General features: G+C 37.5%; 1 protein-coding gene across 1 annotated transcript; it reads right to left on the reverse strand.

Moving 5' to 3' along the window:
- Positions 1-351: 351 nt before the first annotated feature.
- On the reverse strand, positions 352-25,969 carry snapin (SNAP associated protein). The gene is made up of 4 exons (XM_039767648.1): positions 25,823-25,969; positions 17,070-17,116; positions 13,167-13,285; positions 352-574 (listed from the first exon to the last, which is right to left on the reverse strand). Exons 1-4 carry the CDS (start codon positions 25,936-25,938, stop codon positions 470-472), a joined length of 387 nt encoding a protein of 128 aa, XP_039623582.1. The 5' UTR covers positions 25,939-25,969; the 3' UTR covers positions 352-469.
- Positions 25,970-26,953: the final 984 nt, after the last annotated feature.

Below are 26,953 nucleotides of genomic sequence, written 5' to 3' on the forward strand. Positions count from 1 at the left end.
AACATCAACAGTTTATCAGGCTGCATGACAGCATCTCGGAAATTTCTCAAACTGTCTTAATTCTTAGCTTCTCTTTTTCAGGTAACCAGCAGCTGGATCAACTTTAACAGTTTTCTTTAGTTCACTATTTATATTAGTTTTATATGAATAACACATTCCACATATGCAAATTGTGCATAGCAACATCCAAATATAAATTGGATATTTAGCCAAAAAAATTTTAAATACTTGTAAAACATTTTCATGTCATGTGCTGCAGACACACAATAACAAAGATATAAATACTAAAAACTTATACAGAAAAAGATGTTTATTCAGTCAAGGAAGGGATCTTGTATAAACAAACATTTATATACATAGGCTTTTGAAATTCAGAAAAACATATAGACATCTTTCAGTTTCCTAAGCATCTAAAATGCATACATCTTCTCAATTTTGTATTAACAGATAACGATAGTGAACCAATTTGTTATTTGCTGGGGGATCTTGGGGTAAAAACACCCGACGTCTCAAGCATGGTCTTCCGACGAGCAGTCTCTTTTGCAACGTTATGATTTAATCGTCTCAGTCTTTCCTAAGGAAGAAAAAAAAAAAATAGTGATAATAAAAGCAGATAAAAATGGAAAACAGAAATAAAAACTTTCAACATTTAACCTTTATTCCTGAGAAAACTGTGATGCCTTATTTTACTATTATCCATAGTAAACGTGTTAGATGTGAAACAACACTGGTTCCCACAAAATACACACTAAGCCACCTGGTTTGTCATAAACTAAGAAAATTAAAATTAATACTTCCCTCTAGTGGGCAATATCAAAACTACATCAAGGAGAATAAAGACAGCTCTGTTTTCTTGCACCAGCACTCAAATTCTTCTGTACTTCTACTTTTAGTCTTATATAGTACGTTTGCTCATTTGACTGTGTTAAGTATATTAAGACAGTATTACATATATATTTACCGATATATTTTACTGAGCAAAAGTGTTTTGCATTTTTTTCAGAAATAGCATTTACAGCTTTTTAGATTAAACTACCTAAAATACCCATCGCTGCCCAGGAGGAAAAGTGTTTTTTTTTTTTTAATTGTTTGAGAAAAATAAAATTAAAAAAACACAACTTTAAAAATAAAAATAAATTAAACAATGAAGACTCACTAATGTGCTTGTCGTGCGGTCTTGTGTGTATGTTATCATCCCGTTGACGCTCAGAACTGGCCAACTCTATTTAATTTCAAAAACAACAGGGCAGTGGTGCTCAAACATAGAATGCTGGCAATCACCTCCAGTACGCCCTCTGGTGGTCATTCCGAGTGTCAACTGGATGATAACAGGCATACAAGACCACAAGATCACCCCCCCACCCTACCGAGAAGGGTGTGGGTAAGGGCTCATTTATACTTAACGCTCAGAATGCGTACGCGCCCGCATCATGGCTGCCACTCGTTTCTAGCGTTCATTTGATGCGTCCTCTGAGCACGTCCTCAGAAATGAATGCGACGAGTGCGCGAGTTGCAGTATCAGCAAAAAGTCGGGGGCGCAGTGTGCTAAAAGTTGAAATGTAAGGTCAGAGTCTCATTTACTATAAACATGTGACAGAAAGCCGCTTTACAGATCCTACGAGATCGGTGTGCGCGCTTTGATGTTTGATGAATGGTCCGATGTGGTGAAGCAAATGCTGACATACAGATGTATTCGTGGTGCTTTTAAATTCAAGCGTCGCATATTCCCGCTCAAAATGACACGATACATTTTAAAAGTCCCACATACCGTCTTCTGTGCCGTCTTTATTTCTAGGGCTTCCACCGGTCCGGACAGCAGCGGATCACCAGCAATAGATCGCCACACTGAGCACATCAAATGTATGATATTCCAACTCTCTGCACATTTAGAATCCATAGATTTATACTTGCTATCACTTTCATGAAAAAATGCATTAAAGTACGTATGTTACATTTTACAGATAAACCAGTAATTTCGTTTAAATAATGAATACTGTCAATAATTATACACATGGGGGTGACACGGTGGCGGAGCGTTAGCGCTGCTGTCTTTCAGGGAGTCCCGTCGCTGATATTCACTGCCTGGAGTTTACATGTTTTCTTGCTGGGTTTCCTCAGTGTGCTCCGATTTTCTTCCAAAGATATGCAGATTTGGTTACACTAAAATGATGCTAGTGTATGTGAGTGATTGTATTCACCTTGCGATGAGCTGATGCCTTGTCCAGGGATTGTTTCTGCCTCGTGCCCAATGCTAGCGGAAATGGACAAATCCATGGACTGATAGGTTTATTCATTACAAATCCTTTTCAGAGATATTGCGGTAAGGTGTCATCGGAATTTAATGGGTGTTCCAGGCAATTCACAACACAGCAAAGCCGAACCTGTTCTCACCGTGATAATATCTTGCATTGCCACCTGGTGGATTCGTCCAGATTTACGTAAAGTATGCACGCAAGTATAAACAGTACAACGTTTGCGTAGCAGGAGCGTCCGCTGCAGCATGCGTCGTGTCACGTAAAGTATAACCCCGGCCTTAGGGTTGATTTCACCATACAGTATTTTTAGTCAAACACTGAGAAACATATGTACCAAGTTTCACGAAAATCGCAATACATACACACATTGACTTATATTATATAGATAGATAAAAAGGTATAAAAAGTAATATTCCAAAGTTAACAACAACTGGTACATCATCAATATCCATCCATGACACCCAACTATTTTCTAGAGCTCCTTTTTGTTTTTGCAGTCACAAGAATCTAAAGCCTATTCCAGCAGCCTTAAACATGTCAAGAGCCAAATACCACATACAGACGGGGTGTTAGTATATCACACAGGGCATATACTCCCACACTCACTCATACTAGCCCAATTTAGACTTATTGTCTTATCTAACATGCATACTTTTGCAGCATGGGAGGAAATCTTCACCCCACTGAGAAATCTACGAAAGTATAATGGAAAAATAAACACATTTCTGCCAGAAAGTGTTGATGCTAGGAATCAGCACAAGTCACCTAACTACTTTACCATTATCCCATCCTTAACTAACTCTTTCCAAAATTCCCTTTGATATGGGCAGGATGGCAGCAGAGGAATTTAAAATTAAAATAAATAAATAAATAACAACAATCTATATGATACGAACAATTCTTGAGACATTTTTTAATGAAGAATAGTGAGTGTAGTATCTAAAACTACCACCACTTCTGTAAAGCATCCAACAAATACATCTATTTATTTATCAATCATGTTGGAAGACATTTAAAACTTCAAAATCAGGGCTAACCAACTATTTAATGCTGCATGCTTTATGACCAGTAATGAATAAGATAACTTTTTATGTATGAAAATTTAACACCATACAACATATCTTTGACACTTAAAGTGCACCACTGTGACCTTTGAACTCAAAGCATGGCCCTCTATGGTAAACAGAACTAGCAGAAACGGAGATTTGTTCATAAATCTGAGAACATGTAATTAATTAATGAATTATATTCTATTCTGCTATTGATTTGTACTACAGAAACCTGTTCAATAAAAGTGAACAGCAACAACATCCTGATTATCCGAATTTTTTATCTATACAGCAGAACCCTGATTATCTGAGGTAATATGGACTGAAGCTACCTTGGACAGCAGAAAAATTGAATAAAACAGATGGCTCCTGATGTGACAACACAGCACTGAAAATGTGAAGGGTGAGAGAGATCAGCTGATGTCACCAAGGAAGCACACTGTTCACAATGGCCAGAGACAGGATTTGCATGGCTAATGGCTGGAGTTCTCACCCCACAAAATGCTCTGACCTAAAACTGCACAATGCACGTGCTACCCAGGTCCAAACAGCAGATGACACAGAGTAGAATCGCTTGATACCTTTTACCTCACTCACATTCCTTCTCTCATGCTATGTTGTTGTTTAATTGATGAGATTTTACCTACTATAGTCTATATTATAACCTGCATTAGCCTATAATTATACTGTTAACTAATAAAATTAGGCAATAAACAGTGCAAATGGATCATGATAATATTTGCATCCTTTTGGACTGATGGTTAAGATTGTTAGGCCTATTCTAGAATTCATAAATAATATATTCTAGGATGATGTGCTATTTAAAATATCTAAATAAATAGCCCTATCAGACAGATACATATATAGTAGTTTTTTGTCAGTCTATTCCTTATTTAAAAGCCTAATCCATATATATTTTCAATCTAATTAATTATTTCTCCTCTCCAGGTAACAGCTGGGGAGTTGAATCACTTAGATTAGTTAAATGCAACTTGAGCTAGAGTAGTGCTGATTGTGTACAAAAGCTAAGCTATGATTTTATGCTAGTTTTTTAATAGTTCATTTCTTGTGTAATTGTTAGTGCTTTTGGTATATTGTCTTGCAACATAGCAGTCCAAACCATATATATTGGTTCTCACAAATATTGTGACTGCCAGGGGCTGTGGTGGTTGTTCAGTACTCATTGGACGTTATGTTACACAAAACTGTTCAATACACTAACTGAAATAATTATTTTATCAATTATTAAGCAGGTGAAAGGTCTGGAATTGATTCCAAGTGTGGAACTTGCATTTGGAAGCTGTCACTGAGAACTCTCAATATAAGGTCCAAAGAGCTGTACATGCAAGTAAAAACAGTCCATCATTAGGATGAGAAAATCAAATAAACCATTTTAGGGAAATAACAGAAATATGAGGAGTGGTCAAATCAGCCATTTTGTACATTCGTAAAAAGATGGAAGGTCTGGAAAACCACAGATGTCAACTGTGCTCTATGACTGCAGTTCTTTGGTGAAGAAGAACGCTTTCACAACATTTAGCTAAGTCAAGGACACTCACTGGGAGGTAGACCTATCATTGCCAAAGTCTACAATCAAAATAAGTTTTTATGAAAGTAATGACAGATGGTTTACCACAAGGTGCAAAACCACTGGTAAACCTCAAGCATAAGAAAGACATTACACTTTGCCAGAAAACATTTTAAAAGCTTGTCTAGTTCTGGAACAATTTTCTTTGGACAAAGGAAACTATGATCAATATACACCAGAATGCTGAAAAGAGAAGAAATGGCTCATGATCCAATGAATACCAAATCATCTGCAAAATATGGTAGAGGTAGTTTTATGGTATGATCATTCAAGGCTGTGAACAGAAGTTAGTCACTAGTGTTTATTGATGATATGACTGCTGGCAGAAGTAGACAGATGAATATAGGGCTATACTATCAAAATGCTTCAAAACTGACGGGATGACACTTCACTGTACAGGCAGATGACTTCTTCAGCTTCTGGCTGCTCCAGTTAGGGGCTGCCACAGAGGATCATCGTTTTCCATAAGTTACTATTCTCTGCATCTTCCTCTGTTACATCCATCACCTTCATGTTCCGTCTCATCCATAAACCTTTTCTTAGGCCTTCCTCTTTTCCTCATGCATGGCAGCTCTATCCTTAACATCCTTTTCCCAATATACCCATCATCTCTCCTATGCAAATGTCCAAACCAATGCAATCTCATATCTCTGACTTTGTCTACCAACTTTCCAGCCTGATTTGAGCCTCTAACATACTAATTTCTAATCCTGTCCATCTTCATCAAATCCAATGCAAATCTTAGCATCTTTAACTCTGCCATCTCCAGCTCTGTCTCCTGCTTTCTGGTCAATGAGTCAAAATATACTACGAAAGCAAACCAAGTGTTTTTTCAAAGCAAAGAAGTATAGTATTCATCAATGGCCAAGTCAATCAATTGACCTCAACAAATTTGGACATGCATTTCACTTGCTGAAAAAAAAAAAAAAAAACTGATGTCAGAAAGTCCAACAAAAAAGCAGCAACTGAAGAAAGCCACAGTAAATCCCTGGCAAAACATTACTAGAACAGAAACCCAGCACTTAAAGATGGCCTGAGATCCAGACTTCAGGCAGTCATTGACTGCAGGATTTTCAACCAAATATTGGGAATGGTCATTATAGTTCTAGTTGTGTTAGTTTGTCCGGATACTTTTGAGCCCATGTAAATAAGGGGACCATGTATAAAAACGGCTGTCATTCCTGAACAGCTCATAAAATATTTTTGGTAAACCCTTTAAATTAAAGTTGAAAAGTCTACACTTCAATCACATAATGATTATTTTTAACTTCATTGTGTTGTTGTCCATCCATCCCTCCATTTTCCAATCCGCTGAATCCGAACACAGGGTCACGGGGGTCTGCTGGAGCCAATCCCAGCCAACACAAGGCACAAGGCAGGAACCAATCCCGGGCAGGGTGCCAACCCACCGCAGGACACACACAAACACACACTAGGGCCAATTTAGAATCGCCAATCCACCTAACCTGCATGTCTTTGGACTGTGGGAGGAAACCGAAGCACCCGGAGGAAACCCACGCAGACACGGAGAGAACATGCAAACTCCACGCAGGGAGAACCCGGGAAGCGAACCTTGTGTTGTTGTACAGTGTCAAAACTATGAAAATTGTGTCACTGTCAAAATACTTATGGACCTAACTGTATAAGGGAAAAAGTGAGTTTCAACAGCAGAAAAGTTGAGAAACACTGCTTTAGGTGCCTTTTTGCAAACTCCAAGCAAGCCTTCTTGTTTTGTCTGGACATTCTGCCATAAAACCCAAATTAGTAGCATCTTGCAGTGGTGGTTATCCTTTAGGAAGTTTCTCACACCTTTAAACAGTTTCTCTGTAGGAGTCACATTCCCCATCATGTTCTCGTCACCTCTCTTACCAAGGCCCTACTTTCCTGATTGCACAACTTTGCCAGATAGCCAGTTCTAGGAAGTGTTGTGCAAAAATTATGTTTAAGAATTATGGAGGCGACCGTGCTCTTGACAACCTTCAACTTCAATGCTGAAGAATTTTTTTTGTAGCGTTCCCCAGATCTGTGAATTTGACACAATTCTGTCTGAGTTCCGCAGACAATTCCTCTAATAGATAGATAGATAGATAATATAACGTGGTGTTAGCTCTGACACTTTGGGATCTTGTATAGACAAGTGTGTGCCTTTCCTAATAATCTGAAATCAATTGAATTGACCACAAATTGACTCCAAACAAATTTTAGAAACATCTCAATGATGATCAATAGAATTAGAAGTACTTTAGCCACATTTCAAATATCATAGAAAAGGGTCTGAATTCTTGTTTCTATTTAATACTTCAGATTTTTTTTTTTTTAACATTTGAATTAGCATAAGCTGCCCTAATTTGGGGTGTTCCTAAAATATGTAATGATTCACTTCATGAGGTAGAAGTACATAATAAACAAGAATAGTTGCATCACATATTTTAAATATTAAAATGTGTTCTTCAGTTTAAAAGTCTAAATACTCTCAGTTATTAGAAATGTGTAATTTTTCACCTTCTGACAGAGGTTCGTTGATGGCTAGATCCCTAGTAAAAGGATTAAATATAACCTTTATTCGTAATCACTTACCTTGAAATAGTATAAAAAATGTTTATGTTTGGAATTTGTCATTTTTAACCTTCTGGGAGTGGCTCTTAGGGGACTAAGACCACCATTAAATAATCAAATATCAATAATGTCATATTCATGATCAGCAACCTTGTAGTAGCACAAAGTGACACTCAAACTGCCTACATTACTGATCCTCATTTTTTCAAATTTTGTGAAAAGAAGTAAATTTGACCTCTTGTACTGCACTAGGGGGTGAACCCCAGGGGTCAGTTGTTGTGTCATGCACATCTTTAAGTCCTTCTAATTATTTTTGCTGAAGACATCTATTGATTAACTCTTTATCATAAGAGTGTAAAATCTTGCACAAATATGGTCCAAAAATTACCAAAAAATAGTTTTTGGGTCTAACCAAAACTATTCTAGCACACATGAAGTCGTACTGTATGTTTATTTGAAATTACAGCACCTTAGGCAATGTGTTATTTTTCAGCTAATGACAGCAAACTATCTTCACAAATTCTGTAAGTACAGGTCACAAAAAAATGTTAATTGGAACAATGAGTTCAGAATAAGGTATGATTTATGCCATACATTATACACAAAAAATAACTTGGAAATAAATATATAAAAATTATCATATAATTAAATGAAACAGTGAGAAAAAAACACAATACAAGTAATATTATTATAAGAGGGAGATCAAATTCTATAAAATTACTTGTACTAAACAAAAATAAACAGAAATGAGAGGTAATTAGCATTGGCCCTCTTCTTCCTTTTCTTTCCAACACAGCAACATACAGTTAATAAAACTTACGTTTGAAATTTGTAATAAATGGACACCATATATTAGGGCTGTTCGATATAACGATATATATCGGATGACAATATGAAAACGTCTATCGCTGCACATTACGCTATCGTTTGTTTCGTGGTGTCGCAAAATAAACTGTTTACGGCAATATTTTTTTCATTGTTTTGATGGCCACCACGTGGATGCAGACACACTAGCATGGCTGATGAAGATGAGGCAACACCAGGTAGCTCCACACAGAAGGACCTTGTTCCTAAACGAGGGGCTACCTCTGTAGTATGGAGATGGTTTGGATTTGAAGAGTCTGACACGGACCAGAAAACGGTACTGTGCAAATTATGCTGCAAACCGATCGCTACCACAGACTCTAACACGACAAACCTCTTCTACCACCTCCATGCAGAGAGTTTACAACTGAGAGGCAGGCCACGTAGGATATTACAGTTGTAAAGGTACTATTTAAACGAGCATGTTAAAAGCTTGGAAGATTAATTGCTACCAAAACAATTTGCTTAAGGCATAATTTTCCCTGCAGCGTTTGCTGTCAGCGTTAATCTTGTTAAAATTACCTTTACGCCACAACTGCATTAACACGGCAAATCTCCGTTAACGAGTTACCGCGGATCGCCCCGTGCTTGGGGCTGGACGGCATCAACACGTTAGCGCCGCCCAGTCCACGCATGGGCGATCAGCTGTAACTCATTAACGGAGATTTGCCACACTACGATGTGCAAATTAACATTTTACTAGAATGTAGCCTAAAAAATATTATATTTAATATTATATATTTAATATATTTTTGTCATAAGCCTTATTGCTGCTACAGTTTGAAGTACAATGTTTACATTTGGTTTTGACAGTTAATGTTAGACTTGTATTTATTTTGTTTAAAGGGTTTATTGGCCTTATATAGTTTAGTTGTTAGTGCTTTGATCCTTTTATATTTAATATATGTTGTGAGAGTTATTGCTGCTACAGTTCACATTTTGTTTATGTCAGGCATTTTATATAGCAGTATTTTATATTGGGCCTTTAGTAATTTGTTTTTGAAAAGTGTTTTATATTTGATACATTAACATTTTATGTTTACATTCTAAGTCAAACATTTGCTCAAATGTTCTAAATAAAAGAACAGAAATAATTACAAGTTGAGTACTTCTCATTTTTGATTTTTTTAATTTAAATGGAAAAAAAAGGAGTGGTGATTATATAAACTATTCACTGAATACAAAGAAAATGTACTATATCGTGATATCGGGATATGAAATGAAATATCGGGATATAAGATTTTGGTCATATCGCACAGCCCTACCATATATGGTGAATAAATATTTAGTCCCAGCAGTCACTCTGATAGGCTTTAGTGATACACAAGGCCTGTTAAGTCAACCAATTTAACAGGGATACAGAAATCCAGCTGTACCTGCCCCCCACAATGAATGAACCCCATGGAGTTTGACGAAATCACAGAAATGTTCAGGAACTTGACCAAACTCTGCAAAATGCATTGAAGTCAATGTGGAAGATGGCACTGTACTAGTTTTGAGTAGACTATAATGGCACAATGATGGCCAGGGAAGCATTTGCCAATTGTGCATGCAAATTATCCATCAGAAGTTAGTGTTATATATCCAGAGGCTAATGTACCTGAAAATACTGCAAGTTTATACACACACACAAAAAATATATATATATATATATGATCGTGAACTGAATCGGTCTGTATGTGATGGAAAAAATAATTCAGTAAAGCAGCATTGGTTCTCTAACTGGAAGTGATCTTAATCCAAATCACCAGAGGTTACACCTTCCTTCAAAAATTAACTTAACTCATCTTAGAGGTGGACAATCAGTAGTCCGGACTCCAAATCGATAAAAACTAAAAGGCCCAATACTTCGAGTACAATCTTAACTTGGGTGTCACTTTTAAAGATGGCTTATATAACAGTGCAACAGGCTGTACTGTTTATACTTACAGGCAGCGTGAAGCCTTAGTGCAGAAAGAGACACAGAGTGTGTGCACTGTTGTTGACCAAAATCCACTGTTGCTTGAGGCAACCAGCCACCACATATAAAAAAACTGATGAGAAAGCACGGCAACATTAAACTGTGCTAGTCAGTCTGCAAAATCTACAAGATGATATAGTGCAGAGTCCATTCATGTACCTAATCTTGCCATTGCAATATCAAGTAATATTATTTTGTAATAATGTCAGGAGTGCCTTGCTAAATATCTCTCAAATATCTGAGTGGCTTTTTCACTGAAGAACAGAACAAAGGGCATCCCTTTCTTTCTTGGCCACATAGACGCTATTATAAGCCAAACACAGCTTCCAATGTTCACTTATGCTTGGCTGCTACAACGTCATACATAAGACAGAGGGGCGGAAAAAAAAACTATGTGTTACGAAAACTACTTTATTACTACAGTGTTGCTTTCTTTGCCATACACAATCCTACAAAAAATATGCTATAAAATCCTCCAATAGCTACAAACCGGATTCCAAAAAAGTTGGGACACTAAACAAATTGCGAATAAAAACTGAATGCAATGATATGGAGATGGCAAATGTCAATATTTTATTTGTAATAAAACGTAGATGACAGATCAAACGTTTAATCCGAGTAAATGTATCATTTTAAAGGAAAAATATGTTGATTCAAAATTTCAAGGTGTCAACAAATCCCAAAAAAGTTGGGACAAGTAGCAATAAGAGGCTGGAAAAAGTAAATTTGAGCATAACGAAGAGCTGGAAGACCAATAAACACTAATTAGGTCAATTGGCAACATGATTGGGTATAAAAAGAGCTTCTCAGAGTTGCAGTGTCTCTCAGAAGCCAAGATGGGTAGAGGATCACCAATTCCCACAATGTTGCGCAGAAAGATAGTGGAGCAATATCAGAAAGGTGTTACCCAGCGAAAAATTGCAAAGACTTTGCATCTATCATCATCAACTGTGCATAACATCATCCGAAGATTCAGAGAATCTGGAACAATCTCTGTGCGTAAGGGTCAAGGCCGTAAAACCATACTGGATGCCCGTGATCTCCGGGCCCTTAAACGACACTGCACCACAAACAGGAATGCTACCGTAAAGGAAATCACAGAATGGGCTCAGGAATACTTCCAGAAACCATTGTCAGTGAACACAATCCACCGTGCCATCCGCCGTTGCCAGCTGAAACTCTACAGTGCAAAGAAGAAGCCATTTCTAAGCAAGATCCACAAGCTCAGGCGTTGTCACTGGGCCAGGGATCATTTAAAATGGAGTGTGGCAAAATGGAAGACTGTTCTGTGGTCAGACGAGTCACGATTCAAGTTCTTTTGGAAATCTGGGACGCCATGTCATCCGGACCAAAGAGGACAAGGACAACCCAAGTTGTTATCAACGCTCAGTTCAGAAGCCTGCATCTCTGATGGTATGGGGTTGCATGAGTGCGTGTGGCATGGGCAGCTTGCATGTCTGGAAAGGCACCATCAATGCAGAAAAATATATTCAGGTTCTAGAACAACATATGCTCCCATCCAGACGTCATCTCTTTCAGGGAAGACCCTGCATTTTTCAACAAGATAATGCCAGACCACATTCTGCATCAATCACAACATCATGGCTGCGTAGGAGAAGGATCCGGGTACTGAAATGGCCAGTCTGCAGTCCAGATCTTTCACCTATAGAGAACATTTGGCGCATCATAAAGAGGAAGGTGCGACAAAGAAGGCCCAAGACGATTGAACAGTTAGAGGCCTGTATTAGACAAGAATGGGAGAGCATTCCTTTCCTATTTCTAAACTTGAGAAACTGGTCTCCTCGGTCCCCAGACATTTGTTGAGTGTTGTAAGAAGAAGGGGAGATGCCACACAGTGGTGAAAATGGCCTTGTCCCAACTTTTTTGGGATTTGTTGACACCATGAAATTCTGAATCAACATATTTTTCTCTTAAAATGATACATTTTCTCAGTTTAAACTTTTGTTCCGTGATTTATGTTCTATTCTGAATAAAATATTAGAAGTTGGCACCTCCATATCATTGCATTCAGATTTTAATTCATGATTTGTATAGTGGCCCAACTTTTTTGGAATCCGGTTTGTACGTATTTTCTGGGTACCTGACCAGGTTTAGGACTCTAGCCTACATAATTTAAAAATCACCACCAAACACGTCTTCTCATATTCTTTTCTTTCCACAATCAAGCCTTGAACCACTGGTTGACAAATAAGTCAATGCGTGAATGCAAAAAATTTTGTAAAGCATAGGGATGTCAATACTCAAGCACAAAAACAAGAGTGATCTCTACCAAGACTAGGTTATAGGCATTGCTAAGAAAAGTTTCTGGAAATACTAACAAGACTGATCAAAACTTCGTCAATAAGGCTAATTTGCTGCTTAAATGTGTCAATAAAGAATCAGTACTTCTGGACAAGGAAATTGTTATGGTGATTCCCATTACCAAGAGGAGGAAACAAAGGGTGTGTTTATTAGTCTATTAAAATTTTAGGAACTGTGTGCTTACTATAAAAAGACTCAAAATTACTTAAAGGAGAGTTACTGGGCTTACCTTTTGTGACATTTCAAGCATCAAATTATCATTTACCCCAGGCAACTATTACTAATAATTTAGGAAGGTTTATTGAAGGGAAAGCATTTCTTGATTGGCATGGAATCACAACTGGTATTCTGATCAAGACACTGAATTTTATTCCTGGCTTAAAGAGTGATTTTTTTCCCCCCTACTCATTTTGTCACAGTAACCTGCGCAAGGAAAACATAAGTAAAAATGGCTGAAGGGGCTTTTAGAACCAATATAATGAAATGAACAAAATACATACACCATTAACCTAAAAATTAAGCACAATACTGACTGCGTTCCTAACATTTAAAATTACATATCTGCATCTAACCTGTGCATTCTGCAGGATATTGTTGACCAAAACCACACGGCGTCTTGCATTCAGAAGTTTTTTGACGTATGGATCCAAATCCAGTGCTACCTTCTGATCTTCATTGATCCTGCAAAGCTCTACAGTAAAAAGAGAATAAATAAAAGAGTCCAATTTCCAAAGATTAACAAGGCTTAAGAAAACACATTGGAGGAATTATTCTAAAACTAAATTAGTTTTTGAGTATGCTCTAAATAGTCATGTTCTTTAAATCTGCACAGTTAAAAAAGAGCAATACAGATTTCTCCTTCTCTCATTCAAAAAAACTGCATGTGTTACCTCCGTTATAAATGACATAACATGTTATTTAATCCATCCTGTCCCAATAAGGTAAGTCAACCCCAAAATGAGAAATGTACTTTAAGAATTAATCCGAGCTAAAGAAGTTTGCTTAAGATACATAGATATGAGTCACACTGGTTTGTAGGATATAACTAAATTTATTATATTTTTAATCCCAGTCAACTTCAGGAATATTGGCACCATTATGAAAATGAGTTAAACGTTAATATATATGATGAACCACATATGGAATGAGCAATATTTTGGACTTGTGCATGCCTCATCTTTCAATTTTTTTCCTCAAACAAAAACCTTGAAATATGTTCCTTTAAATTATGTGTTTCAAAAAAATATTGGCACTCTAATTATTGAAATTTCTTTGTCAATTTTGATTTATGGAATCATTATTTCATTGAAATGTTCATCCACAGCAGTTTCAACCTTTTGCCAAAGGCACACAATTTTGGGCTAAATATCCTGGGGCCTCATGCATAATGGCGTGTGTCGAATTCGCATTATAACATGACGCAAGCACAAAAGCCGAAAAGTGCTTAAGCACAGAAAAATCCAGATGCAGGAATCTGTGTAATCGCCAACTTTCGTATTCTTCCGCTACATAAATGCCGATCAGCATGGAAATGAACGCACATGCCTACTGCCTCACCCAATCTCCTCCCAGAATTATGCCTCTTTGAATACGCAAATCAATATAAATAGCCCCTTACCTTCAGCACTTCAGAAAGGCAATGGCGAAAGCACGGGGGTGGGGGAAAAAAAACTTTAGCGAATGTGAAATGGAGGTCCTGCTAGCTGAAATAGAGGCCAGGAAAAATGTTTTATTTGGTAACTTAGGAAGTGGTATTAGCAACAAAAGGAAATTGATGGAGTGGCATAGCGTGGCGGATGCAGTCAAGAGTGCTGGAGCAGAAAATCATACTGTGACCGAATTAAAAAAAGAAGTGGTCAGACATCAAAGTTGCCGCGAAAAGGAGAGTCGCAGCTCATCGTCTGCATGTTAGCTCCACTGGAGGATCTACTGAACTCCCGGAGCTCACGCTGTTTGAGCAGCGAGTTGCCACAATTATTGGTGACACACTCATTGCCGCCATTTTACCAGTGAGGGAGGGAGATTCTGACATCACCGCAGGTGACGGGGAGTTATTTTTTTTTTGATTACCATGATCCATACTCGTGTAAATAATTTGCACAAGTAATAAGACAAACAATCAGGTATTAATTACTGTTTATTTACTTCTAGACAATAGTACAAAAAGCTGACCCCAATGCTGAGGACATGGTTCTGGGTGATGATGGTGCTGCTTCTGTGCTGACCACATCTTCGGGTGCTGGCTGCTCACACATCCCTGCCTCGGAAACTGGTGGGCGATCATCTGGCCGTGTGCCGACTGATGCAGTTCTAGAATCTCAAAATGCATTGGTGGATGTGGTGAGAAATGTGGCCAATGCACAACGGGAGGTACTCCACCAGTCTTATCCAGGCAGCGCCAACAGCCCATAAGCTGCCCTATAATACGTTCTACCACCACCCAAACCTGAGAGTGGAGGTCAGTATAACGTCGCTCTTATTCAGTCAGTGGGTTGGCTAGAGGGGTGAGGAGCCACGTCTTCAGCGGGTACCCACTGTCATCTGAATAATCGTGTTATATGGTTACATCGTACAGATAACATACAACTGTAATCAAAAAGATAATAAATGTCTTATCTTACCGAGAAGCCAGCTATCACGCACAGCACAATTTTCAAATTTGTTCCCCACACTACTATGTCTCAGGATGAATGAATCATGAGATTAGCCAGGGCTTCTCGCAACAACATTAGTGAGGCGCATTTTCGCAATACTGATGATTTGCACATTAATAGAATGAAAATGCTTTCTATTTACAAAAAAACAAATTCATTCTGTGAAGGTGCCTTTATAGCAATGTGTGTGCAGTCGACCACTCAGATTAAATTGGAAAAAATGGACATTGCTGCAAAATGCGCTTTGATGTTTGCCTGTTCAACTGTAGTGTACGGAAATCTTATATCTGCTTGACATGCGGATAATACCATCCCATACAGCTGGCATGGCACGACTCAGTGATGACGGAGAAATACTGGATTGGTCAGCCAGTTCACGCTGAAAAGCTCCTGTGGCTAAAAACCCGAGTGTGGACAAAACTTGCAAAGGAGCATGTAGAGCACAATTACTCAAAGTCTGCCTCTGTAAAGCTGGCGCCAGTTCAGCACACAGCTCCAAGAGGATCGCTCTTGGAAATCTAAACTGACTTAGAAGCCAGTCATCATCATGTGCCAAGAAATCAGTATGATCTCGGAATACGCATTCTCTTCTAAGCCTTCCATTTGTGAGGTCCTCTAGCAACACTAAAGCAGCCATGCCAGTGGAATAGTTTGGCCATTTTGTGCACCATTATATTGTATTGTATATTATATTATACCACTTTATGAACGATATGAGGTTAATTTCAGTGTAATTGATAAAGCCGCTCGTGGATGTGGATCTAAGAATAGGTTAACCACACAGGAGCAGTAGCACTGCTTTGACGCCGAGTGCCGCCAGTCTGCAAAACCGAGCGGAGAACTTGCGTACAACAGGGTATGAGGTACCATGGAAAAGTGAGTGGCTTCACACCAAGTGCAGGTTTTATACATCGCGATTTGAACGTGGAAACGTTCTTACGCAACATTTCTGTGCGTACACACCGTTTATACATGAGGCCCCTGGTATGTAATGGATTCTAACATTAATAATCACAACAACCCTAAACCACTTGCAGAAAAGCAGACCCTAAACAGCAATGATCTGCCAATATATTTCACAATGAGGGTCAGGCACTTCTCTTTGTACCAAACATGATGATAGTGTGCAAAAGTTGAAAATTTTGTCTATTTGACAATAACAAAATATTACATTTGTAGCTTCAAATTAAGCTTTGTACACTTCACACACTGCATTTTGTGGCTACTTCTTAAAAGGGGTTCCCGTTTTGCTTCTTTTACCATTCTTCTTACTGTGCAAGGGGGCAGTACACTCTTAATTATGGTCATGATTGTGTTTAATAGTATTTTCACCTGCCTATATATTTTTAATAGCCAGTGTTACTGTTTAATTTATCATGGTCAATGTTTTTTTTGTCTCATTAAAGTTGAAAGCTCTTTGGATTTTCCAGAGTTGATGGATCACAAAAGGATTTTACACATGTGCAACCTCATTCCAAGGAGACAAAAAAGGTTAAGGATAACAAAGGTGTTCCTGGACATCAGTGTAATAAAACTAAAGACTTTTTCCACCAAGGATGCACATTTATTTGTTTCTATTAAAGGTAAACTTAGAGCTGTGCCAATAACTGTGCCCTACATATTCTTGCAGTAATGCTTTTAATTAGATGAATGGTAAGAAATATTCCAATCATTTTGAGGAATATTTTAATTATTGTTGATTATTTATGTTTGGTTTTACCCATTTCCTTTTGAGGTTACAGTAAATCTGGATATATACATACCCCACATACACAGTGTTTTTATTCTCAAATAAAAAAAAAATAAAATAAACCTTCTCACCCGTGGCAAGGTTGTCAATATGCTCACGTAGCTCTACTTGACTTTCCCTGAGAAAGCAAAAGTAGCAAAGTTATAAAAGGAATCACACTAATATCAAACAGTAATCAACAAAACAGATTATTAAGATTTAATAATATTGATGTAATTATATCAATAAGCAATGTATCCTTAAACAGAAGGTGTAACAAGTAAATATACTACTAAAAGGTATATCAAATAAACACACAAATACACATACACACCCACACACACACGTGCATGCATGTCACTTCAGTAAAGATCTGGGGCCTCAAGTGTAACGCCGTGCATATAATTCATAGTAAAACATAGCATATGGAAACAAGTGGAAAATCCAGATGCACAAAATCGTGTGTAAGCCAGCTTCCACACACTTCAGCTCCATGAATCCTGGTCAGCATTTAATGTAACGCATGTGCACGCCCCACCCTGACTCCTCCCAAAATTTTACATATTTTAATATTCAAATCAGTATAAATAGCCCCTTCCATTCAGTGTTCAGTTAAAAGACAATGGCAAAATTACATGGAAAAAATTTCAGTGAATGCAAAGTGGAGGCAAGGAAAAACGTACTATTTCTTGGCTACACAGTGGTATAAGCAATAAAAATGTGGAGGAGACACTCAAAAGTCCAAGTTCAGAAAGTCGCACAGTGCCCAAAATAAAAAAAGAAGTGGTCAGATATCACAGTCAATGTGAAAAGTTTAGTCGCAGGCTGTCGTCTGTTTATTCTGTTTCATAAAATATTACAAAAGCTGACCCCCGTGCCGATGACATGATGGTGCTGCTGCACCAAGTACGTCTTCGGGCGCTGGCTGCTAACACACCTCTGCCTTGGAAACCACTGGGAGGCCATCTGGCTGTGTGGTGACGGACGCGGTTCTGGAGTCACAAAATACAATAGTGGATGCTGTGAGAGATGTGGTCAATGAACTAAGAAATATAAGGACTAAACTGTGTGATACAGACCACAATTTAAATAAATCTGACTACCTGTTTTTACATTCTGCTAATTACATTCAAAAGAAGTTGTAATGGACAGACTTGGCTGATCATTTGGTGCGTCAGGGTCAGATTCATCATAGTGCAACTCTTCAGGTACATGCCTGTAAAATACGACAATTTCTGTGACTAAAGAGCAGGATATTAATAGAGTTAAAATGCTTTCTATTTACACAAGCACATTATAGTGTAGTGACGGCATGAAGCGCCACAACGGACCGATTCTCTGCTCTTTACATGGCTATTTGAGGTGACTCACTATCTTTAAAAGAACTGCTCGCCTTTTGCCGCACTAGTTGGAAAATGAGCTGGTAATGCCAGCTCATTCTCTACGTGATTCATCCGTGGCTGATGTAACTTGGCCAGCACTGTTGCAATAGCAATGTGCATGTAGCTGACCTCTCCGATTACATTTGGAAAACCAGTCATTGTTGCTTTGCTGATCTACAACGTTGTCAAACACAACGTTAAGAAAATCTGGTACTTGTGTACTAAACGAATGGCTGGCATGACAAAAGAAAACAGAAGTGTTTTGATTTATTGGCATAAAAAAAAAAAAAAGTTTCCCCCTACCCATTCTAGTGTTAGGTTCCGTGGAGGAGGTTTTACTGCCGTCCATTTAGTACACAAGTACCAAAAATCTTATATACCTGGACGACAAGCAGATAATACCATCCTATACAGCTGGAATGACGCAACTTGGTAATGTTTGTGAAATACCCGATCATGTTGAAAACCTGTGGTTAAAAACCTGAGAGTGGACAGAACTTGCAAAGGAGCAGGTAGAGCACAGTTCCTTAAAGTCTGCCTTTGTAAAGCTGGACCAGTTCAGCAAACAGCTCCAAAAGGATAGTTCTTGGAAATCAAAATCAACTTAGAAGCTAGCCATCATCAACTGTAAATACACGCTCTCTTCTAATTCTTCCATTTGCAATGTCTTCTAACAACGCTACAGCAGCTATGGCAGTTGGAATAGTCTGGCCATTCCTTGCACCATTATATTGTTACAGAATGATTAGAATCAAGTGAATTAAATTTGTAACCGATATGCAATTAATTTCAGTATCCTCTTTAATAAACCCCTGTGTGCATCCAGGTGTGTGTGTCTTCTGGTGAAGTGTGTTCCGTCTCTTCCTGTGCAGAGAGAGAGAGAGAGAGAGAGAGAGAGAGAGAGAGAGAGACAGACACACACACACAGGTGTGTGCGAGACAGACAGACACACACACACACACACAGGCACGCGCGCGAGACAGACAGACAGGCACACACAGGCGCGCGCGAGAGAGACAGACAGACAGACAGACACACAGACACAGAGGCATGCGCTTAAGAGAGACACACACGTGAGAGACAGACACACACACACGCAGGCCCGCGAGAGAGACACACACAGGCGCGCGTGTGCATTGTTGCAATGTTACTTTTCTTGGTTGTTTATTAAATTATGGATTTTTCAAATGTTCCTTTTTTTCCCAGTGCTTAAAACTCATTAAAAAAAAAAAAAAGTGTTTTTAGCGAGCGGTTCCTAGCACTATAGCGCGAACTCTTGCAGTGTTAGTTTTCTCTGTTGTTCAAGGTTTTCTTAGTGTTATTCAATGTTTTTACATTTAGTTTACTATTACGCTGTGCATTCAATGGTATAATTAATTATATTTGTGCTTAAAAACTTTAAAAAATATATATTTACATACAGTTCATACGATCTGGAACGGATTAATTGTATTTACATACAATCCTATGGGGGAAATTACTTCGGTTCACGACCAAATAGGGTTACAACCAGAGTTTTGGAACGAATTATGGTCGTGAACGGAGGTTCCACTGTATTACTGTCAGACAAAATTACAGGCATTTTACGGAAATACAAACCAGTATTAGTGAGAGAGAAAATTAAAGGCACACAATACAGTGACGCATATTACAGCCACATACAAGGTCCCTTGTCATTTAATATACAGTAGACTGTTCCTACTAATGTTTATGCACTACTGTTCTAGCGCCTGTTATTGTAACGGGCTTAATGTCTAGTATTTGATAAATCCGACATCATTGATGCGAATATGGAAAAGAAAGGTAAATGACACAGAAACAGTAGTACTGCTTTGATGCTGGGTGCCACCAGTTTGCAAAACTGACCAGAAACTGCGTACGCAAGGTAAGGGGCTACCGTGAAAATGTGTGCAGCTTTACAGCAAGTTTAGTTTTTATACATCTCAAAGTGTTCAAAAAATGGGAGTGCGCAACATTTTTGTGCGTACACACCATTTATACATGAGGCCCCGGTACTGTTTTCTGCTTATTTATATTCACTTCATTAAGTATGCTTTGAGAACCATCACTTATTCAACAGAACAGACTATTTAATGTTTAAAATAAAATATGTTAATATAAACAGAATGTTTATAGAAAATAAATAGTTATTTTGTCACTGTTTCCATTAATGATGAAAAGTTACAACACAGCAAATAGTGCTGATTTTGAGTCTGTGGTATATAGTTTATGTGCCATCATATCAATCTAGTATATTGTATAGAATCTTGGTGTTAAATCAGACAACAGTAATTTTTTTAATTCCATGATGTGTCAACAAGAACGATGCCCATTTTATTGTGCATCCGTATTTTACTTTACATACTATTAATAATTAAAATGCTCTGATAGAATAATGTATGATAGGTAGATAGTTAAAGAGTAGGAGAATAGAAAAAAAGAAATGCACTGCTGTATACAAAACAGACAGATATGACCTTGCATGTTTCTATTTATACTCATTACTCATGTTCTAGAGATCAATCATTGTGTGTCTTTTGTTTCCCTATGTACCTAACCAATTTTACTTTATGCTAAAATGAATATCAGTATTTTTAAAATATTTTTTTCTGGTGAGTCCACTTTGAGATGAAGTCATAAATCTAAGAGAGAGAGTGTGTGTATGATAAACTGTAAATTATTAAAGAAAAGACAAAAATGTCAATTATTTCAGACTCCAAAGACAACCAAACACGACCAAAATTAAATTAAAACAGACAATGTATTTCATTCATTTGTTAGATCATGACAATTTAAAGATATATTCTTGTGACTAAAAGAAATAAAACTTTGAAATGTATCCAAGAAAGCACCAGGGGTCTCATATTAAAAAGGAAACAGAAAAAAATCCAGAGAATGACTATAAATTTGAGTGTATAATTATTTTATAAAAGTTCCTACAAATTATATTCAAAACATTTGTACACACAAATGACCTTTTCCTATATCCTTCACCTCACAAATCACATAAAATTTTTGTGCACGTGAATGAGAAGTTGTCTCCACCCAACGAATACCTTCAAAATATCCTTTTAAGGTAGGATATAATCTACTATATAATAAAACGCCAAGGTCAGCGTGTCCAGTCTCTCTGAGCAGTCTGATTGATCAGTTTGGCTTTGGTGATGCGGCAAAAGAGGTAGTGAGAGTATGAGACGCATGAAGAAGAAGAGTAAAAGCATATAAGCCACACAGAGACAATCGCCTTCAAATACAAGAAGCATAAAAGCAGACAGGAGGCAAGAAAAGCGTATGAGAGGCAGGCTCTATAGGAACAAATTCAAGAAAACGAGTACCGGTAAAGAGGCGTTCACACACACACACACACGCGTGAATACAGAAGAAAGGCTCTCAAGGTACACAAGACAGAAGAATTTAAAAAATGTTTGTTATAACCTGTCTTTGTCAAATACCGTGACTAGTGCTAAATAAATGGCAGCAAATCTCTCATGATTACGAATAGATAGAAAGCAAAATGGTAGATGATCTGAAAGTTTATTGTATGTTTGGGTTGCCTGTTCACATAAGTATTTCATTCACTGAAAGTGCTTGCATGAAAACATATATGTAATCTATTGCACCAGTCATGTTTTAGAGTCTAGTTTAAATCTCTTTTAAATCAGATCTTGTGAATTTTTTTTTATCACAGGGGAAATTGATGAGCTATTCCATATTAACTTGCAGGTTCTCCCTGAAGGATCCCTGCTGTAAGGACCTCATGCACAAATAGAATGTGTAGCTCAACAAGTTGGGGGTGATTCTCAGAGGCAGGGACTGGGGCACTTGCCAAGACAGAAGGAAAAGTGGATAGGGCAAAATACTGTCAAATTCTTGAGAGAAACCTGCTACCCTCTGCCACAAAGTGGTCAATGTAAAGAAGTTTCATGTTCCAACATAACAATGACCCGAAACACACAGTAAAGTTGACCACACAGTGGCTGAAAGAGAAAAAGGTGAATGTCCTTGCATGGCCTAGTCAGAGCCAGACTTAAACCCTAATGAAAATCTGTGGAATGACTTGAAAACTGCAGTCCACCAAAGGTCACCATCCAATTTGAATGAGCTTGAACATTTCTATAAAGAAAACTTTGTACAGTCTAGATATGCAAAACTGGTAGAGAAGTATCCCAGCAGGGGATGATCCTTTAACCATCTCAGTGATTCTGTTTTTATTAATTTATTATTATTTTTTAACTGTTGCTATTATCTTTCACTTGGCTGGTATAGGTATAGGAGTAAATACAGCTGGAAAAATATTTTTTGTGTGTATCTTCATTTCAGGCTACAAAGCAACAAAGTGTAAATATTTTGAGAGAAGGGATTCTTTTCAATATCCAATGTATACATACACACAGACTTGGACAAATTTGTTGTTACCCTCACAGCTCACTGAAAAAGTGTTGCATGCCTCCTGAAAGTGATTAAAACAAAGGCAATTTTTCCATGTATATTTGCATGCCTTTGATGTATCATAGAGTAAAGCAAACTAAGTGTGGAAAGAGATGAAGTATTGTTTATTCAACAAATATATTCCAAAACAGCCTGGACACATTTGATGATACTCTTACAAAATGTCATAAATATTGGGATTAGAATGATTTTTCAAACTAGCTGTTTACTTTTAATCAGTATCACACATCTCATTCAGTCAGTTTAAAAGGAGAGAATTGTCTGAGGAGATCAGAAAGAAAATTATAGACAAGCATGTTAAAAGGCAAAGGCTATAACACCACCTCCAAGCAGCTTCATGTTTCTGTGACAACAGTTGCAAATATCACTGAGAAGTTTAAGGTTTATGGAACTGTATCCAACCTCCGTGGATGCAGCCACAAAAGGAAAAATCAATCCCAAAATGGGCAAAATTACAGTAAAAATGAGAGACAAATAGCCAAGGCCAACTTCCCAAGTGATACAAGCTGAACTCCAACATCAAGGTCCACCAGTGTTTGATCGTACCATCCATCGCTTTTTGAGTGACAGTAAGCTCAACAGAAGACCACCTGGGAAGACTCCAGTGTTGAAAGAAACACATAAAATACCAGACTGAAATTTACTAAAATGCATATTGACAAGTCACAATGCTTCTGAAAGAACTGGAGGTTTTTTGCTATTCACATCAGTTCTATGTCCACAGATGAATAAATTAAGTTTTCAAAGAAGTGCCTTCAGTCTGTGCAGGGAACAATGAAATCTCAGGACTATCAAAACATTCTGAACTATCATAAAGTATTAGAAAGCTCTGTCTCAGTCGCAGGTCATAGATCTTCCAACAGGATAATGACCCAAAACATGCTACTAAAAAAAATCCAAGAAAGACAAAGTACAAAACATTGCACTATTCTGAAGTGGACTTCTATGAGCCCTGATTTGAATCCTCTTGAACATCTGTGGAAAGAACTGAACTATACAGTCCGGAGAAGGCACCCTCCAAACCTGACTGAGCTGGACCTTTTTGATCAGGAAGAGTGGAGGCCAAACTACCTGCTGCCAGGTACAGAAATAACTTGTTTGTTGCGATGGCCTCTAAAGATATTAGGTAAGGTCCGATCATTTTTGTCCATGCCATTTTCATTTGTGTTATTATTTGAAATATTATGTTCAGTCAGATCTGTAAAACAAAGTCTGATTTTTGTTAAATATGGAATTAACAATTTCACAAGTTTTCACTGTGCCATACATAATTGAAGGTTTAAAGCCCTATCATGCAAAGAAGCAGCCATATGTGAACATGATCTAGAAATGCTGCCATCTTCTCTGGGTCAAAGCTAATTTAAAATGAACTGAGGCAAAATGGAAAACTGCTTTGTGGTCAAACAAATCGAAATTGGAAATTCTTTTTGAAAAACATAGACACCGCGTGTCTGGACTTAAGAGTAGTGGAGCCATGTGGCTTGTCACCAGTGCTCAATTCAAATGCCTGCATCTCAGATGGTATGGGGGTGCATTAGAGCCTATGGAATCGGCATCTTGCATATCTGGAAATGCACCATCTATGCTGAAAGGTATATACAAGCTTTGGAGCAACTTTGTGGGGAAGGCCTTGCATATTTCAAAACAGACAGTACTAAACAGCATATGGCATCTATTACAACAGAATGGTTTCGTAGTACAAGAGTCCAGGTGGTGAACTGGCTTGCCTGTGGTCCAAACCAGTGGCATTATTAGCATAGATCGTAAAGTCACAAATAAAGAACTCTTTAGCAATGCAGCAAACAAAAAATAAAAAAAAGAATAAAAACAAGTTAGACTTTCCTGTTATGCATGTGAATGGACTGATACAATTTACAAAAATATTTGTCTAAATTTACTGGAAAAATAGAAAATAATAAGAAAAGTCTTTATTATCATGACAAAAAAACAAGTGGTAAATGATTTCATGATGACGCTAATAAAATGCAAATGTTATTGCCAAACGTTCAAGACTAGCAGAAAGTATTTCTGCATCTGCACCTAAAAGTTGTGCTCATGCTACTTACTACAACTACAGTTGTGTTGCATTATTTACAGGACACCAATGGTTTCACCTCAACTTCAGGCAGGTTCTACATTTTCAATTGCTCTTGAACCACATGTAGCCATTAAAGTGTGTGTGGCACACGTTCTTAACACATAATGCAATAATACCAAAGACCAATATATCTGGTTTCAGACCAATAAACTAATTAACAGTTTGTTGGGTTGGCATCAGCATTACGATGATGTTGCGGATATTGTTGATAGAGAAGCAGTTTGTCAGCTATGGCTAAGACTTGTGCAAATGCATGCAACATGTCACTATATTGCTTATATGAAACAATTATGCCTTTGCATGTGATCATCCAAACAGGGTGGACTTGATTGTATAAAAGCTAATGAGGTCAAATAGGTTTTAGAATTTACTTCCTTGTCCCCGATGTTGCCATGATTGGTTCAAACTGGAAAACTCACAGTTCTCAATTGGATTATACAGGTTTGATAAGCCAAACGTTGCGCGCTATATACTTTTAAAACCGTGGAAAAGGATTTTCTACATTGCATAATCACTTTTATATCCACATTGTATTATTCTTATATTAACAAATAAATTGGAAGATGTCTTCAGTAATACAATAATTAAAAGATTATCTTAGACAGTTACATCGACTTTTCAGGATATATACTCTTGATTTCAAGTTTCCATTAAATAAAGTTGTATGCCTTCCTATGTGTTTAACAGTTTACTATGTGTTGAACATTTTTCAGACTTTCCCAAGGTGCATCTACATTAAATATCTACTTTTAGCAAAATCACAAGCGGTATTATTTAGAAATAGCACACAGTAATCAGCAAATTGTTAGCTGAGTTGAAAATAAATGCACCACTCTTCACGAAAAATATAATTTCACACTGCATTTACTTAAACCTACAGTTACCATTAATCACAGATATGAAAATCGTCCTTACCTGACAGAGTGTACATGCAAGTCCAGTTGCTGAACGGCTGGTTTCAGCAAGTCGATCAATCCCTCGGCAAACGCATCCTTCCCTGACGGACTTTCCACCACTGCTATTGCTGCCATGTTTATGTTTCATCTTCCGTAACGGGTGATACTGGGTAATGTAGTGCTGAATTTATTTATTTATTTATTTATTTTAAGTCACCGCGGTGAGATGTGGGTAATGTAGTCACTGGCGAGATTTACGTCACGAATTTGGTAACGTTACGTTACAAGTTCAAACTAATACGGAACATTATTCGTTACTCAAACAAAAAATATATTGCTTTATTTCACTTCCGTAGTCTAGTTCATAATTTGATTTTTAAAAATAAACTATTAAAATAGATTGGCCTTACAAACCCTGGTCATACACTCTCTCATCTCTTCACAGGAAGGAAAATGTACCTTTTAAAATTCCACTGTCATTGCTAAAATCATGGGGTGCATGCATTCTTTGAAATAAGTCGACAGATGCTGGAAAATCTGCCAATATTGCCATCATTTATAGTTAGTATAATTTAAATTGCAGATTCTGATGAAATATTAGAAACGTTGGAGCTGTTTCATTTGCCAGAAACACTGTTACATATAAAAAGCAGTGCATTAGTGGAAGATTATTTCTGAAGTATTATTGTTCAAGGAATGCATATATTTTATCTTATCAGATATAGCTAAAGGATGGGAATCAATAACTTCTGTGAATAAAATACTCTATAGGTTAAAAATGGTTGGAATATATCATTAACATGGGTATGAGAATATTGGAAAGAGAATATTGTACATTAGTAGTGACTGGAATACAGAGAAAAACATTCAAAGAGGAGTTTGAAGAAGACTTCTTTTCCATCTCTAACCAAGCAGGTGAAGATTTCTTACACCCTGCTTCCATCCTTCCACCATCTAAAAACTGCATATTGGATATTTCCAGTTCCACATACAGTTTAATACACAATATCTCCTGCCACTTAATAAGTATGACATGTCATATTGGGAATTAGGAGCACAACTATTGATATAAATATTGTATCATATACGTTTGCTGCATACTATGCTGTATGAAAGGGATCACTTTTTGAAGCAAAATTCCAAACCCTCT

This window comes from Polypterus senegalus, chromosome 1 (assembly GCF_016835505.1).
Source record: "Polypterus senegalus isolate Bchr_013 chromosome 1, ASM1683550v1, whole genome shotgun sequence".
Classification (NCBI taxonomy): domain Eukaryota; kingdom Metazoa; phylum Chordata; class Cladistia; order Polypteriformes; family Polypteridae; genus Polypterus; species Polypterus senegalus.

Bases quoted from the DNA above. Each gene is read 5' to 3' on its own strand.
- snapin (XM_039767648.1), bottom strand. From the start codon at position 25,938: ATGGCAGCAATAGCAGTGGTGGAAAGTCCGTCAGGGAAGGATGCGTTT. The intron at 13,286-17,069 runs GTGAGAAGGTTT...TTTTTACTGTAG, and splicing joins TATTGACAACCTTGCCACGG to AGCTTTGCAGGATCAATGAA. The intron at 575-13,166 runs GTTAGATGCAGA...TTTCTTCCTTAG, and splicing joins ATATCCTGCAGAATGCACAG to GAAAGACTGAGACGATTAAA.